The 15,184-nt window shown below is 62.2% G+C and overlaps 2 protein-coding genes across 7 annotated transcripts in view; one reads left to right on the forward strand and one right to left on the reverse strand.

Moving 5' to 3' along the window:
* On the forward strand, nucleotides 1–6,228 carry LOC139155951 (sperm-associated antigen 8-like). 4 transcript variants are annotated; one of them, XM_070731331.1, is made up of 8 exons: nucleotides 1–49; nucleotides 238–529; nucleotides 649–823; nucleotides 3,298–3,343; nucleotides 3,557–3,664; nucleotides 4,988–5,106; nucleotides 5,205–5,267; nucleotides 5,510–6,228. In XM_070731331.1, exons 1-8 carry the CDS (start codon nucleotides 36–38, stop codon nucleotides 5,923–5,925), a joined length of 1,233 nt encoding a protein of 410 aa, XP_070587432.1. In that variant the 5' UTR covers nucleotides 1–35; the 3' UTR covers nucleotides 5,926–6,228. The 4 variants fall into 4 exon arrangements, with proteins under 4 accessions (XP_070587432.1, XP_070587434.1, XP_070587433.1 ...); XM_070731333.1 differs by having other exon boundaries at nucleotides 4,988–5,267; XM_070731332.1 differs by lacking the exon at nucleotides 3,557–3,664.
* The window catches only part of LOC139155950 (atrial natriuretic peptide receptor 2-like), a 26,314-nt gene continuing 15,822 nt past the window's right edge, over nucleotides 4,693–15,184 (reverse strand). For 2 of the 3 annotated variants that reach the window (XM_070731329.1, XM_070731330.1), the window contains exons 5-22: nucleotides 14,945–15,039; nucleotides 14,657–14,783; nucleotides 14,390–14,474; nucleotides 13,847–13,967; nucleotides 13,636–13,710; nucleotides 13,465–13,542; nucleotides 13,279–13,383; nucleotides 13,120–13,191; nucleotides 12,740–12,899; nucleotides 12,485–12,646; nucleotides 11,540–11,708; nucleotides 8,180–8,326; nucleotides 7,953–8,076; nucleotides 6,853–6,921; nucleotides 6,600–6,774; nucleotides 6,410–6,508; nucleotides 6,062–6,153; nucleotides 4,693–5,977 (exon numbers count right to left, since the gene is read on the reverse strand). In XM_070731329.1, the coding sequence (XP_070587430.1) occupies nucleotides 5,918–5,977; nucleotides 6,062–6,153; nucleotides 6,410–6,508; nucleotides 6,600–6,774; nucleotides 6,853–6,921; nucleotides 7,953–8,076; nucleotides 8,180–8,326; nucleotides 11,540–11,708; nucleotides 12,485–12,646; nucleotides 12,740–12,899; nucleotides 13,120–13,191; nucleotides 13,279–13,383; nucleotides 13,465–13,542; nucleotides 13,636–13,710; nucleotides 13,847–13,967; nucleotides 14,390–14,474; nucleotides 14,657–14,783; nucleotides 14,945–15,039 (2,015 nt within the window). In that variant the 3' untranslated portion in view covers nucleotides 4,693–5,917. Of the gene's footprint in view, nucleotides 6,154–6,409; nucleotides 6,509–6,599; nucleotides 6,775–6,852; nucleotides 6,922–7,952; nucleotides 8,077–8,179; nucleotides 8,327–11,539; nucleotides 11,709–12,484; nucleotides 12,647–12,739; nucleotides 12,900–13,119; nucleotides 13,192–13,278; nucleotides 13,384–13,464; nucleotides 13,543–13,635; nucleotides 13,711–13,846; nucleotides 13,968–14,389; nucleotides 14,475–14,656; nucleotides 14,784–14,944; nucleotides 15,040–15,184 lie in introns of all 3 variants that reach the window. The other variant, XM_070731327.1, reaches the window with a different exon arrangement.

The raw sequence follows: 15,184 nt of genomic DNA on the forward strand, positions 1-15,184 counted from the left end.
CGTTTCCGTGGAGACGAGCCAAGCGCCGGGCCGCGATGGAGCCGGACAGGTGAGCCGAGCGCGATTCCGCCGCATCCCCGCCCAACCCTTCAGGGCCGCGCCTCCTCCTGGCGTGGGCAGCGGGGCGTCTCCGTGTGGGGCAGGGGGCCCTCGGGGCCCTGGGCAGGGTGGGGGGGTTCGCCTCCTTCCCGGTTCCCAGCGCCCGGCCCGCCCCGACTCCGTCTCTTGCCCGGCCAGAGCCTCGCTGCCGAACTGCGGAGAGGCCGCCGCTCCGACCAACACGGAGGAGCCCCGCGGGAGCCCGGCGAAGACGGCACCGAGTGCTGCGGAGAGGCCGCCGGAGCCCGAGGCCCAGCTGGAGACCGCAGACACGTACCCGGTGGAGCTGCCGCCCTGCCATGGCGTGCCCGGGCCCTACCTGGGGGAGCTGCCGGCCGCCGACCTGCAGCCGCCGCCGCCCCGCCTCCTGGAGCCGGCGAGGGAGCCGCCCGCCCGCGGCCAGTGCCTGCTGCACAACTGGCTGGAAGAGGTGAGGCTCGGTCCCCCCCTCCGCAGCCCCCCGGGCGGCCCCTCCCCTCCTGTCCCGCGGGGCCGGGGGGAGCGACGCGGGGCCGGAGCCTCCCCTGCTGTCCCGTCTGCTTCCGCCAGAGAGCCACTAACGCGCTGGACCGGGTGCCGCGAGCCGAGTACGGCACGGAGGGCTTCTTCCACCGCCACGGGCACCCCGCCCTCCTCACCCTCGACTGCCGGGCCGCCATGCCCACCGCCACCACCACCAAGGACTCCTTCCCGCCGCCCGTCCAGACGGCGCTCCCCCTGCGAGGTGGGCAGCAGCCGGACAGGACGGGGGGGGAGGAGAACAGCCTCCGCCCCGGAAGAGAGGGAGGGGCTTCTCCCCAGGCGCCTCCTCACACGGGCGGGAGGTCCCTTGGTTCCCACTGGCCAGAAAGCCAGGCAGCCCCAATTATGAAGCCCAGGCCCCCAGTTGGTCAGTTCAGCTCAGGGGTGAAATTTAAAAATGTTCCCTACCGGTTCTGTGGGAGTGGCTTGGTGGTCATGGGACCAGGTGGGCGTGGCCAAGTTTTAAAATGTGATGGAACTCAACAACCCTTTTGCTTACCAACCAAAATTGTGAGCTGGGTTGTGGTTATAAACTTTCTTTCTTTTTTCCTTTCTTTCTTTCTTTCTCTCTCTCTCTCTCTCCCCCTCTAACACACACACACACCCCTGGAGACGGCAGGTGGTGCGGATGTGCAGCAGCCCTGGGACACCTGCCTGCCTGCCCCCCAGGCGGCCTCCCGCTGGCCTGCCTTCGCGAGCTGGCCCTGGGGACTGTCGGGGCTGCAGCCCAGGGTGGTGGGGGTGATGGAGTAGGGGGGCAGGCTGGGATGGGGGAGCAGGGGCAGCTTGGTAGGCCGTGACTTCGCAGGCTTCCCTGGCGAGCGGATCAGGGCTGCGGCGTTTCAGCTGCAGGGCAGAGACTGGGCAGGGCAGGGCAGGACGAGCAGCCACCAAGGTGGGGGTCAGTTTGGAGACATGGCCAGCCAGCGGTCACTACCGGTTTGGTGACGCAGGACACATAGAAACATAGAAACATAGAAGAGTGACGGCAGAAAAAGACCTCATGGTCCATCTAGTCAGCCCTTATACTATTTCCTGTGTTTTATGTTAGGATGGATCTATGTTTATCCCAGGCATGTTTAGATTCAGTGACTGTGGATTGACCAACCACGTCTGCTGGAAGTTTGTTCCAGGGATCTACTACTCTTTCAGTAAAATAATATTTTCTCCCGTTGCTTTTGATCTTTCCTCCAACTAAACTCAGATTGTGTCCCCTTGTTCTTGTGTTCACTTTCCTATTAAAAACACTTCCCTCCTGGACCCCCTCTTCCTTCTGGCCTCCCGACTATACAGATTGAGTCCATGAAGTCTTTCCTGATACGTTTTATACTTAAGACCTTCCACATGGTCTGCTTCCAGTTCTCCCAAACTGCTGGAAACCGGTAGCATTTCACCCCTGGCTCACCAGGCAGGACCTTCCTTGCGTGGCCTCTGGTGGGGATTCAGGCGACCCTGCCCTCCCCTGGGACTCCCCCCAAAACAGCCCCCTCAGGTGCTTTTTCGAAAGGCAAGTGGACCTTCATGGTTTTCCCTTGAAGATGTTTCACCTCTCGTCCAAGAAGCTTCTTCTCCAGTGGAGGATTTCTATCCCTTGCAAGTCCCCTGGTTCTTAGCCCTCTTGCTGAGGGTCAGTGGGGCTACTTGGGAGAGACCGATACAACTGCCAAGAGGAAACAGCTCAAAGAACCCAGCTGCCTTTGGAGAAAGACCCTTTGGCACAGCCGCCTCCTTCCAAACACACCCCAAAACAACCCACAAGAGTTTGGCTTCTATCTCCCCCCACTTGCCCCCCCCCAAAGCACCTAGGGTTTGTCTCTCAAATCACAGGCGGTGCTCAAGCTTACCACTGTTTGCTTAAGGACTGCCCAGAGTTACAACAGCAGTTGACTGACCCCTGCTGATCCCACTCAAAACAGTGGCGTGTCCGTGGGGCTGCCCGTCCTGACAGGTGGGGCCGAAGGGGGAAAGCCGGGGGGGAGGTTGCCAGTCCCGGTCAAGCCTCATGTCTCCCTTGGGGGATCATTTGGGGACCAGCTGTGTAGAGGGAGACATCGGGTCCGTGGCCTGCTGCTCTCCTTCCTGGATTTGCCCCCCCCCCCCGTCGGACTCCTCCGGGCAGCTCCCAGGAAGGCCCCGGTGGCCCAAAACGGACCCTGCCAGGCCCGTTCCCTGAGGGCAAATGTCCACTGCTGCTCACTTGGAAATCGGGGGGGCGGTGGGGCTAAGAATCAGCTGGCAGGTAGATCAGCTGCCCTGCAGCCGGGGGGGGGGGGGGCGAGGGAGGGCTGGGGCTGGCAGGTGCAGTAAGGCCCCTGGCAGCAGACCCTCCTGGACCCTGTGGCTGTGGGGTGGGGGCTGCCTGGTGTCCTTTTAAGAGACAGGAGGAGCCTCTTGACACCCACATCATCTGGGGAGCCCCCTAATCCTTCCTCCATACCAGGCAGCAGAGCCTGCTCCAGCCCGCAGTCGGACCCCTGGTCCTGCCTTGAATGACATGGAGGGTTGGAGGGGGGCTGGCATCCATAGGGGGCTTGCCTCTACTGGTGGGGGTGGGTGGCTTTCCCCTGTCTTCCTCCCCCCCACCTTCTGGCCTCCATGCCTGGGCGAGGTTTTCCTCGGCCTCTCCACGGATGGCCCCCAATCTCACCTGCCTCCCCCTCCTCTTTTCGTCCCCAGGGAAGCGCGAGGCCATGATGGAGCACCTCCTGTACCAGAAACACAGGTGAAGAGCACGACCTCCCCCCCCCCGCCCCTCCTCCTTGGCAGCCAGGCATCACTGTCGGCCTGCCAAGGTCAAAGGTCAAAGGGCATCCCCTTTCCTCCAACTGGTCTGCAGCCACTCTTTGCCCCACTGCAAGTCAAGCCACGCCCCTTCTGAGCCACGTGGCTGGGTGAGAGTTCAGGCCTTGGAGGTCCTCTTGTCCAACCATTTTAGACCCAGGTGGATGTCCAGTCTCTTCTCAGAAGCCCCCAGTGAAGAACCTCCGAAGGGAGGCCGTCCCACTGGTCAATGCTCCATCAGGAAAATCCTCCTTAGTCCCAGGTTGCTCTTCTCCTTGGTCCGTTTCCATCGGTTGCTTCTCCAGGGGGCTTTCAAGGGAAGCCCCCCCCATCCTCCTTCACCCTCGGCTGCCTGTTCTGGGGTGACCCTGCCTGGCCTCCCGGAGCCTGCCTAGGAGACCCTCCCCAAGGGGAAGGGGGGAGCCCGCATGAAGGGTCTGTTGGGAGGGCTGGAGCCAGACGGTGGGGCTGGCCAGGGGGAGCTGAGGCCTTCCGAGGGCCGCCTGCCAGGGAGCACCAGCACCAACCGTGGAAGGCGGCGGCTGCCTCCTCTCTTGGCCAAGGACCACTGGGAGGCCCTCTTGCCTGGCCCTGGGGGCTGAAAGAGGGGCGGAGAGCCGGGATAGGGAGGGAGGCCGGGCACCGGACGTTGGCTTGGCGACACAGGGCCACCGGGGAGTGGAACCCTCTCCGAGGCAAGGGGCAGCAGGAGGGCTCCCGTGAACTGCTGGGAAAGGGGCGTGGGCCGTTCCTCCACAACCCCCCTCCTCTCGACTGGGGCTTCCAGGGCGGCATCCGATCTCCAGACGGCCGGGCAGTTTGGCAGCTGGAGAAGGAATTCCCTCCCCCCCCACTCGTTTGCACACAAGCAGCACTGGCGCCCCCCCCCCCCCGCTGTGGCCTTCCCTGCGGGCAACACCGGATTCGCACACGCAGGGCCTGTGACACGGGGGGCGGGGGTGATCCTGGGCCCGGCAGAAGGTCACTTCAGTGCTGGTGCTGCTGCCCCCCAGACTTTCCTGGCCCTTCTGTGCTGACCGGCCTGAAGCAGCGAAGGCTCTGCCAGCCCTTCCCTCCCCCTTCTCCCGCCCTTCCCCCATCCTCCATGGGGATTGGACGTCCAAGGAGGCAGCAGCCGAGCGGGAACCTGGACAAACAGGCCGGTCAATATTTGCAGAGTGGCTGCTGGCAGGAGTGGCCTCCTCTGAGGTTGGCACAGAGACGCTCCGTCCAGCAGAGCCAAAACCCGTCTGGTTCGGGGGAACGAAGGAGGGAAACGTGCAGGCGGTCGGGGGTCACTCTCTTTTATTCATAGAAATACTCGGACAGCCTGAGAGATGGCCGTGGCCCTCTCGCTCTCTCCCGCTCTGCCTGGAAAACGGGCAGGACGAGGCTCCCAGGGGGCTGCACTTCCTCTAGTCGCCCCCCCCCCCCCGAGTGCTGGTGACCAAAAGAGGCATTTCCTGGGTTGAGGGCCCACGCAGGGGCTTGGCCAAGGGGAGCCCCCTTTGGGTCCCTCGGGGGGGGGGTGTCCCTGCCCCGTTGGGCTCCTGGCTCAGCTGCCTTTCTCCCTGTTGCTTTGCAGCCGGAGCCTCCTTGGGGGCGGCCCCTACCCTCCACCTGAGCCCATGGAGTCCCTCTCCATCACTCACCGGGACTACAAGCAGGGGGGGGGGCCCTGCTGGGCCCCTGCCCCCTACACAGGTAAGGGCCCTGCTGGCTGGAGCAGCAGCCAGGCCCCCTCCCCTCCTGAACTGTTGCCCCCGGCGGTTCCTCAGGGCTCCCCCTCTCTCCTCCTGCAGCCCCACGACTACCGGCTGGAGCAGCCCCAGACCTTCTGGCTGGAACACGTCCAGCAGGTGCCGGTGAGTGCCGCCTCGACCCTCCTGCAGTTGCCAGGCTGCCTTTCTGCCCGCTCCTGCCGTGGCCGTCCTTGGGAGGCCAGGAAGGACACGGCAGGGGGAGGGGGCGGGCAGGCGGCCTGGGCCCCTGCTGCTCTGGCACGGAGGGCACCAAGGCGGCCACAAGGGTGGGTGGCTCATGCCAGGAGGGCAGCTCCCCCCCTCCCCCCCGGCTCCTTCTCAGCCTCTTCCCCCCCCCCCCGCAGGGCACCTCCAGCATCCGAACGTGCGACGCCCTTTTCAGGAAGTGCACGAGGTTCACCACCCCTGTCTCGGACCGCCTGGACCAGCCTTTGCTCGACGGCCCAGGAGGAGGCCCCACGCTCTGAAGGCCCCCTTGCCGCCCCCACCGCCTGGGCCAGTGCGGGGGGAGCATCGAATGGGGGGGGGGCAGGAGCCCCAGTGGGCAGAAGGCATCACAACAAGAGTCTCCACCCCCCCACCTGCTCCAGGCACAGCCGTCGCCTCCCGAGGCGTGAAAGAACCCTCCTGGCCTGCAGGCTGGCCGCCTCGTGCCCCCCCCCGCTCCGAGGCAGAGCAAATCCTCCGCACGCACGTCCCTCCGTCCATCCATCTGTCCGTCTGTGGGGGCAGCTGCTCTCCCTGGGGGGCCCTCAGATAACGGCCGCCTTCTCTTCGCCCAGCAGCCAGTAGGTCCTCATCTTCCCTTTGCCCTGCCGGAAAGCAGGCGCGTGCGTGAGGGGCCCCGGCTCCCTTCCTGCAAGGCAGCCCCCCCTCAGCAGCCCCCCCTCGCCCACCTTCATCTCCACGTCCCCCCGGAGCTCCAGCAGGAAGCAGCCAAACTCGTCCAGGATCTCCTTGGTGGTGGCAGAGATGTGGATCTTCAAGGCTGGGGGGGAGGAGGGGTGCAGGAGAGTGAATGGGCCCCCCAGAACACCCCAATAAAGTGGATGAGTCTACACTAGGGAAGCTTTAACGGTTCCTGTTTGGGGGGCTCTCTGGAAATGGGGTGCAGCGGGGCTGGGTTGCATCCACTGGAGGGGAAAGGTGGGTCACAAGGAAACAGCTGTGGGGGGAGGGGGAGCAGCCCCCCCGGAAGAGGCTAGTGAGGAGGGTGCACAGGGTGGGGAAAAGGGGGCTCTCACCCTCGCCATTGGACTCCATGCGTGAAGCCGTGTTGACCGTGTCCCCAAAGAGGCAATAGCGCGGCATCTTGAGGCCCACCACGCCTGCGCACACCGGCCCTGCAGGGAGGCAGAGGGGCAAGAGGAGGGCAGCTGGAGCAGGGGTGACTCTGTGCATGCTCGGCTGGGGGGGGGCTGCAAGGCGCCTCACCAGAGTGGACCCCGATGCGCAGGCGCAGTTGCTCGCTGGGCCGGTGGCGGATGTGGAAGGTCTTCACTGCCTCCAGGAGCGCCAGGGCCATGCGGACGATCTCGTGGGCGTGGAGCTTCCCGTTCCGGACAGGCAGGCCGGACACCACCATGTAGGCATCCCCAATGGTCTCCACCTGCGGCCAGGGCCCAGGTGAGATGGGGAGGAGACCCTGCTGTGAGCCCCTTCCTCCGTCCGGCCCACCCAGGCTCACCTTGTAGACGTCAAAGTTGTCAATGATGGCATCAAAGCAAGTGTAGAGGTCGTTGAAGAGCGTCACCACCTGAGGGCAGGGGGGAGAGAGAGAGGTGAGGGGGGGCTAAATGGGCAAGAGCAGGTGGCCACCCAGGGCCAAAGCCGGGCGAGGCTCTGACCCTCAGGCAGGGCAATTCCTGCAGATGCCCCGAGCGGGCGGGCAGACGGATTGGCGTTTTTAGCGAAAGCAAGAAGACGCCAATTAACAAGACTGAATGGGAAGGGGCCAGGCTGGGACCCCCACCTGCAGGGCCCGCAGAAGGGACAGGTGGACATTGGGAGTGGCAGGATTAGTGGCAATCTTGGCCTTTCCTCTGCTTCCCAAGAGTTGCGTTCACACAACTCCCCAAGGCAGCACCGAACCCCAATTGCTGTGTTTGTGTAATTTGTGACACTGAGCGACGGAAGGACCCCTTGAAAGTAGCAGCCCGGCTGACAACCATTCCAAGCCCCACGGAGCCTGGTAAGAGCCCAACCCCTGAGCGTGATGGGCGACTGTCCTAACCACAGACCAGTGACGGGGAACCCTTAGGGCCCTGCAGGTCAACATGTCAGGAAAGGCCTACCTTGATTCTGTGGTGTGTAACACACCACACACACACACACAATTCACAGTGAGGCCTCTCCAGACCTCCCCCCTCCCTGCTGTGGACTCTACTCCCAGGTCAACTTCCAGAGGGTCCGAGGACGGGCATGTCACCAAAGGTGTATGGCCTCTGACATGCATTCCACAGCTCCACCATCCCTGTGATGGCCACTCCACCTTTTCCCAGCAATTCGTAGCTACGTAAGTGACCGGCCGCGTTTATTGGGCTGCACGTCTACACTGCGTGAGGAGAAAAAACCACACCCCAACACTTAAAGTTTAGGAACCAGGGAGCTCCTCACATTCCAGGAAGGGGGACCTGTCCTTGGGCCTGCTCCAGCCGGTGGGTGTGCAGGAGTGGTGTGGGGTGGGGGGAGACGTTTCCAAGCCCAAACCGAGGAGGACCCGGGTCAGCCGCATCCACTTCAGACAGGCCAGGGACTCCCCGCCCGCCCGCCTGGGCTGCAGCCTACCTGCATGGGGGTGCTCTCTGCTGACAGGGAGGTGAACCCTACAATGTCACTGAAGTAGATGGTGACGCAGTCGAAGGCTTCGGCCTGCACCGTCTCGCCCCGCTTCAGCTGCTCAGCCACCGAACTGTGGGGTGGAAAGGACAGGAGCTGCCAACCTTCCACACGGGGGGGGGGGGGGAGAGAGATGGTCTCAGCCCCGGAGGGAGGGAGGGAGACGCTGGACTCACTGGGGCAGGATCTGGTAGAGCAGGTTCTCCGCCTTGCGCTTCTCCTCCAGGTAGGCCTGTGTGCGCTCTTCCACCAGCTTCTCCAGGTTGTTGGCGTACTGCTCCATGCGCGACAACAGGTTGTCCAGGATGCTGGTACTTCCCTCCCTGAGGCAGAGGAAGAGGGCAGGACCCCCAGTGGTGCAGGCAGGGCGAGGGGAAGGGAAGGGCGGTAGGAGTCAGAGTCCAAGCCAAGGCATTGCTCAAAATTCCAATTTAATTCCAGAGCCATCCTGGCACCTCCACAGGGGAACCCGAGTCTGAGCTTCACATCCCTTGTCTCCCACCCACAAACCTGTCATGTTCCCCACTCTGATTGTGCCAGCAATGGCCAGTTCCCCTTCCGCTTCCGCCCAGGTGGGTGGGCCTAGGATGGCCTTGAACCCCTCGAAAGAAGGCTTTGTGGCTGCATCTGCTCCCTCCTGAACATCACCCCCTCCCCCAGGTTCCCACCAACATCAGGCCTTCTACAGGTGGTCTGGCAAGCCGTGGACTCATCCCCAATTTCTGCACCGGCTGGACACCAGGACTGGGTCTGGCAGGTGCCGCGCTATTACACCCCCCATCCCTGGACCCCTCATTCCGAAGCCTTTGGATGAGAGGCAGCACTGTTGCAGGCTGGAGACCCCCCCCCCCAGACGACGGGAGCACCTGCCCTGCTGGGGAGGCCTCGCTTATTTATATATTATTTATTTATTTGTATTTATATGCTGCCCCTCTCCAAGAACTCGGGGCAGCTTACAACATATAAAAAAGAAAACAGTACAATATCGTAGCCTAAATTCAATTAATTTAAAACTAAATATACAATCTATAGTCCCCAATTTTATTTTAAAAACCAGATGCGCCCACTCAGAGCGCAACCATACGTGACATTCATCTGCCAGGGGGCTGGAGTCTAATCGCCCCAGGCATAAGTGAGTCTTTAGACTCTTGCGAAAGGCAAGGAGGGAGGGGGGCAGTACGAATCTCTGGGGGGAGCTGACCCCAGAGGGCCGCCCCCCCCACTGAGAAGGTTCTTCTCCTGCCAAATGGCATTGTCTAGTTGACGGGACCAGGAGAAGGCCGACTGTGGGACCTGACCGATCACTGGGACTCATGCGGCAGAAGGCGATCCTGTACGTAATCTGGTCCGATGCCATGTAGGGCTTTATAGGTCATTAACAACACTGAATTGTGTCCAGAAACCAATTGGCAGCCAATGCAATCCATGGGATGCTGGAGAAACATGGGCATGCTGCATTTTGCACGACTTGTAGTTTCCGAATGCTCTTCAAAGGTAGCCTCATGTAGAGAGCATTGCAGTAGTTGAATCTCCAGGTGATGAGGGCCTGAGTGACCGTGAGTAAAGACTCCCTGTCTAAATTGGGCCACAACTGGTGCACCAGGTGAACCTGGACAAACGCCCCCCTCGCCACAGCCAAAAAATGATGTTCTAAAGTCAGCTGTGGGTCAAGGAGGATGCCAAAGTGGTGGACCCTCTCTGTGGGGGTCCCACAACCCTGGGTGATGGAGAGATAGATGGAAGTGTCCATGGGATGCAGAATCCACAGCCACTCCGTCTTGTTGGGGTTGCATCTGAGCCTGTTAACACCCATTCAGACCCTAACAGCCTCCAGACACCAGCACATCACTTCCACTGCTTCAATGAGTGGACACGGGGTGGAGATGTATAGTTGAGTATCATCAGCATACTGATGGTAACTCACCCCACACCCTCGGATGATCTCACCCAGTAGTTTCATGTAGATATTGAATAGCAGGGGGGAGAGGACCAACCCTTGAGGAACCACACAAGGGAGGGACCTAGGAGTCGACCTCTGACCCTCTGTCAACACCGACTGTGATCAACTGGAGAGGTAGGAGGTGAACCACTGTAAAATGGTGCCTCCCACTCCTAGCCCCTCCAGTTGGCGCAGAAGGATACCATGGATGACAGTGTCAAAAGCCACTGAGAGGTCAAGAAGCACCAGGATAGAGAATAAACCCCTATCCTGGGCCTGCCAGTGCCTGGGCCTCCGTCAGTGTGACCAAAGCAGTTCCCATGCTGTAGTCATGCCTGAATCCTGACTGTTGAGGGCCCAGATAATCAGCTTCCTCCAAGGACCGTTGGAGCTGGAGCAACACGACCTTCTCAAGGCCGGACAACAGTTATTAAATACAGCTGGGTCCAGGGAAGGCTTCTTGAGGAAGGGATGCACAAGTGTCTCCTTGTAGGAAGCCGGAATGGACTCCTCTCTCAAGGATTGACAATCTGCTGGACCCAGCTCCGTGTCACCTCCCTGTGGCCCAAATCAGCCAGGAGGGACACATGTCCAACAAACAGATGGTGGAACTCACAGCTCCCTGGCCTTGCCCACTTCATCAGGCGTTACCAGGTCAAACTCTTCCCATGCAACAGAAATAAAACGGGCCCGTCACTGACTAAATTCGTCGTCAGCCGACACTGCAGTCCAATTGGAGTCCAGGTTCGTCTGGATGTGACCGATTTTGTCTGTGAAAAACTTGTTAAAATCATCAGCGCTGCCCTGTAAGGGCTCGTCAATTCCTCCCTGATTAAGGAGGGAGAGAGTCACCCTAAGTAGAGCGGGTGGGCGAGATTCCACAGATGCAATCAAGGCGACATGATACGCGCATCTTGTCGCCCTGAGCGCTACTTTGTAAGTCTTAATATGAGCTCTTACAAGTGTTGGATCGGACTCAGATTTGCTTCTCCTCCATCGCTTCTCTTGGCCTTTCATCCCCCAGAGTTCCCCCGTGAACCCAGGAACTCTGCAGGGTCTACGGCCACAGAGAGATCGCAAAGGGACAATCCGGTCTAGAGCAGCCGTATTCCCGGCAGTAGCAAGGGATTCTGCCAAACTGTGGACCAGCAAATCTGGTAAAGTTCCCCCTCCAGTCTGACATCTGTGGGTGGGAAGAGCGCCCGCCTTTTTGGCGATAGGGCTACTGGTCAGTTGGGCCACAGAAGTGCCTGAGAAAACCAAGCTGGGCCTCCTTTCCCCACAGGCAGACTCATTGCCTGCCACAGGGAGCTCCCCATGGGCACCCCCCCCACACCCATCCCTGGCTGCTTGGTCTCCATCTCAGAGATCCAGCAGGAAGTCTTGGGGACCCTCAGCCCCTCTTCCGCAGGATAAGAGGGAGATTCTCTCCAGGGCCAACTGGAGCCCCCCTTGAGGCCCGCCTGCATCTCAACCAGGTGCACTGCCTGCCCTCCTAAGCGGGTCCCTCCAGGACTTCTGCACTTCCCCACTTGGGGGGGGGGAAGCTGCAGCAGCACACACACACACACACACACACAAAGAGAGGACACCTTACTTGTTGAAGCGCCGGACGAAGGCCTTAATCTGGGCGAAATCTGGGCGCTCGGCCGGCTGCTGAGCCCAGCAGCGCTCCATCAGGACAGCCAGCTCCTCGCTGTGCAGACGGGTGTCGATGGTGGGCCGGAAATAGGGCGGCTGGTCGTTGCACACTTTCTGCACAATCTCTGGGGGGGAGGAGTGGGGCGGGATGCACAGGAGTGAATGTGGGGGCGATGGGATGGAGGCGCGGCGGACTTGTGGGGGGAAGGAGTGACCGGCTGCAGGGACAATGAGGACAGAGCAGTGGACATGGCAATCCTGGGTGGTGGTGGTGGAAGAGGAGGAGGAGGAGGACCAGAGGGGGAACTGGAAAGACAGAGGTCACAGGGTCAAACCTGTGTGGTCGCAAGTAGCAGAATCCAGCCCGTGGCACAGCCAGCAGCACCTTTGCCCCTTCATCGTCCCCTGGAGTGGAAGCCCCCGTCTTGAGTCCGGGCACTGCCATCTTCCCCCCCCCACCCCAGGTGTGGCCGTGGCAGGCAGAGCCCAGGTGGAGCAGGTGGACAGGCTGGATGGGGGTGGGGATGCCCCTGCTCAGCCGAGAAGCCCTCGCCTGTTCTCAGAGGGGGGGGCAGAAGGCATGAGTGCAGCTCAACAGTTGCCCACCTCCCCTCCCCATGGAGGGTCTCCAGAGACGCGACTTCCCCACCCTTTCCGCAGCTCTGCTCTGACAGCTGGCTCCCTCCGGGCTGCAAGAGGTCAGCGCAGGGTGTGGCGAGAGGGAGGGCCCGGCTGCCTTCGCTGCTGACCCTTCCTGGCCCTGCGGGCTGAGGCCGGAAGTGTCAAGCAGCATCCCACTTCCCGGTCAGCACAAGCTGGAGGCGGGCAGGGCAGGGCCGGCGTTGGCCAGGAAAGGCTCTCGAGCGGTGGGCTTCCGCTTGGACCCCCGTCCCCTCCTCACCCTTGGGACTGAGCTCCGTGCCCTCCACATGGAAGGCGCCGCTGCGCAGGGCAATCTCCTGCAGGATGATGCCAAAGCTGTAGACGTCTGCCTTCTGCATGGCCGGGGGCGGCGGGAGCAGCGTCCCCTTCTGGAGCAGCTCAGGGGCCGTCCACAGCTTCTCTGCAGCACAGCCGGAGAGTCTGGGGTCAGGGTGGGTGTGTGCAGGGCCTGGTCCCCCCCAGGGGCAGGCGGGAGGGCTGGCCGGGCACTCACTGGCGTAGAGCGCGTGGTTGCCCTCACTCTCATGGCTCTGGCGGAAGCTGGCCAGGCCGTAATCCGTGATCTTCAGCACGAAGCGGCTGTCCACCACGCAGTTGGAGGACTTGAGGCTGCCGTGGTAGCCGATGATGCTGTTGTGCAGGAAGGCCATGCCCTGTGGGGGGAGGGGGGAGAGGGCACAAGCAGCTGCCAGGGGGCAGAAGGGGGTCCCCAAAGGCTGAGACCCATCTGGAGCGGAGGGGGGGTGGAGATTGGGGTCTCCAGATGCAGAGCCAGAGAAGAGCAGGAAGACGTTTGCAGGGCCTCCACTGGGGGAAGAGCAGAGCATCGCCCCCACTATCCCCTCCCTCAATTGCCAGGAGCCCCCTCCTCACCTTGACGATGTCATTGATGAGGGCATAGCGGAATATCCAGTCCAAGTTGATGCTCTCGTTCTCCAGGATATCCTGGGGGGGGCCAGGGGGGGACGGAGGGATCAGATTTTGCCGCAGCCCACCTGCCTCCCCCTCCCCCACCCTGGACAGCCGTCTCACCTGCAGACTGCCACGTGGACAGTACTCGGTCACGATGCAGATGTTGGGCGGGTCAATGCAGGCCCCAATGAACCGGGTCAGGTGGTTGAACTGGATATCCCGCATCTGTGGGGCGGCAGGCATGGAGCGGGGCTTCATCCCACCCCCTCACAAGGCCCAAGTAGTCAGCCCCCCCCCAGTACGTACGTGTTTGAGCTCGAACAGCACCTGCCTCGTCAGCTCCATCCGCTTCTTGTTGACGTGTTTAATGGCCACTACGTTCCCCTGCAGGGCGAGAGAGGAGCGGGGGGGGGGGGTAGTGAGCGGACCTGGCCCCCAACGCAGCCGGGACCGGAGGGGGCAGGCGGTGGAGCTCACCTTGAAGAGTCCTGTGTTGGCAAAGATCTGGTACTTGCCGTGGGCCGTCATGAGGGAGCCGTAGCTGGAGCCGCGCTGGAGAGAAGACCAGGCCGAGAGTTACGGCCAATGGAGGGGGGAGGAGCCCGTGAAGGCTGAGGGGCTGGAGAACAGGCAGTTGGGTAGGGCTGGGCCTGGGAGGGACCTAATGTGGGTGCCCCATGGTACCTACCAGCGAGAGGGTGAGTCGGCTGCCTGCCCCCTTGTGGTAGCGCTCCGAGCCCCCAAACTGCAGGTCCTCCCAGCGTATCCTCCACAGCATGCTGGCCAGCTCTTTCTCCAGCATCAGCTTCCTGCCAAGGGCCAGAGCGGCTCCTGAGCTCCCTGGTGCCCCCCCCACACAGTCCCCCCAAGGCCTAGCCTCCCCTCCCCCAAATGCACCCAGGGCTGAGTCTGCAGCACAGGGCCAGAAGCACCTGACCCGGCCCAAGTGCCTCACCCTGACCCTAACCTTAACCCAGGACACAAAGGGAAAGGCCAGTCCTTCCTCTGGGCGATCCCACTGGGTGGACGCTCAACGGGTTGCAGAGGAGGCCCTCCTGTGCACCCCAGCCCCCCCCCAAAGGCTGGGGGGGTTAAACTTGGCTGAGGTCGGCCTGCAGCAATGCCCCCCCCCCTCCTGGGCTGCACACTGTCTGCCTGGCCAGGGCCACCCTCCCCCCCCTTTCTGGCCTGCTGTATTCCAGCCCCCCCCCCCGAGAGTTTGCTCAGGCACCTGAAGATCAGGAAGCTGGAGACCCCAAACATGACGAAGGTGAGTCCGGCCCCCAGCGCCAGGATCGCCAGGGTGCTGAGCGCGCCTGAAAGGAGACTGCAAGTGAGGGAGGGGGCTCAGCCTGCCCAGCTCTCCCCGGTGGGTCTTTCAGGGGGGCTGGGGGGGCACAGAACCAGCGGCCCACAGTAGGCAGCCCATCCAAAGGAGGCAGTCTGGGATCCTCCAAAGCTCCCCCCTGCCCCCCCCCAGCTTCCTTTGGGCACCCACTTTTGTCGCAGGACGGGTCGTCCCCATCAAAGCAGGGGGGGTTGTCGAGAGGGGGCTGCCCCTTGACCCAGTGGATGGGGCCCAACCACCTTAGCTGCTTCTCCGATCCCACGTAGTGTCCAACCACCTGTGGGCAGACGGTGGCCGTTGGCTCACCTGGCCAGAGGCAGCTGTTCTCCCCTCCCCCACAAATGGAGACTGAGAGAGGGTTGGCCCTCCCCTGACTGCTCCCCTCCAGGAGAAAGCAGGGCCACCGGGCAGGGGTGCTGCCGACGGGCTCCGGCCCACCTGGTACTCGCCACTCTCCCCCTCCGTCATGGCCCACAGGTCGAAGTCCGTGTCGCGGTCATTGTTCTGGTCCATACTGACGGTCCCAGTGACTCCTGGATGGGCAAAACCGGTCACCTATTTGGGTCCAACAACGCTGCCACCCGTGTAGATGGAGCTGACGACCGGTCACTGCCCAGGCCACCTCACCCAGGCCAGCCTGGACCTCCCCTCCCCCCACTGTCCACCTTGTAAGATCCC

Source organism: Erythrolamprus reginae, unplaced genomic scaffold (genome assembly GCF_031021105.1).
Source record: "Erythrolamprus reginae isolate rEryReg1 unplaced genomic scaffold, rEryReg1.hap1 scaffold_149, whole genome shotgun sequence".
Lineage (NCBI taxonomy): Eukaryota > Metazoa > Chordata > Lepidosauria > Squamata > Dipsadidae > Erythrolamprus > Erythrolamprus reginae.

Excerpts from the sequence above, each read along its gene's own strand:
- LOC139155951 (XM_070731331.1), top strand. Across the intron at positions 3,665-4,987 it reads AAAATCCTCCTTAGTCCCAG|CCGGAGCCTCCTTGGGGGCG; the intron begins GTTGCTCTTCTC and ends GTTGCTTTGCAG. Across the intron at positions 5,107-5,204 it reads GGCCCCTGCCCCCTACACAG|CCCCACGACTACCGGCTGGA; the intron begins GTAAGGGCCCTG and ends CTCCTCCTGCAG.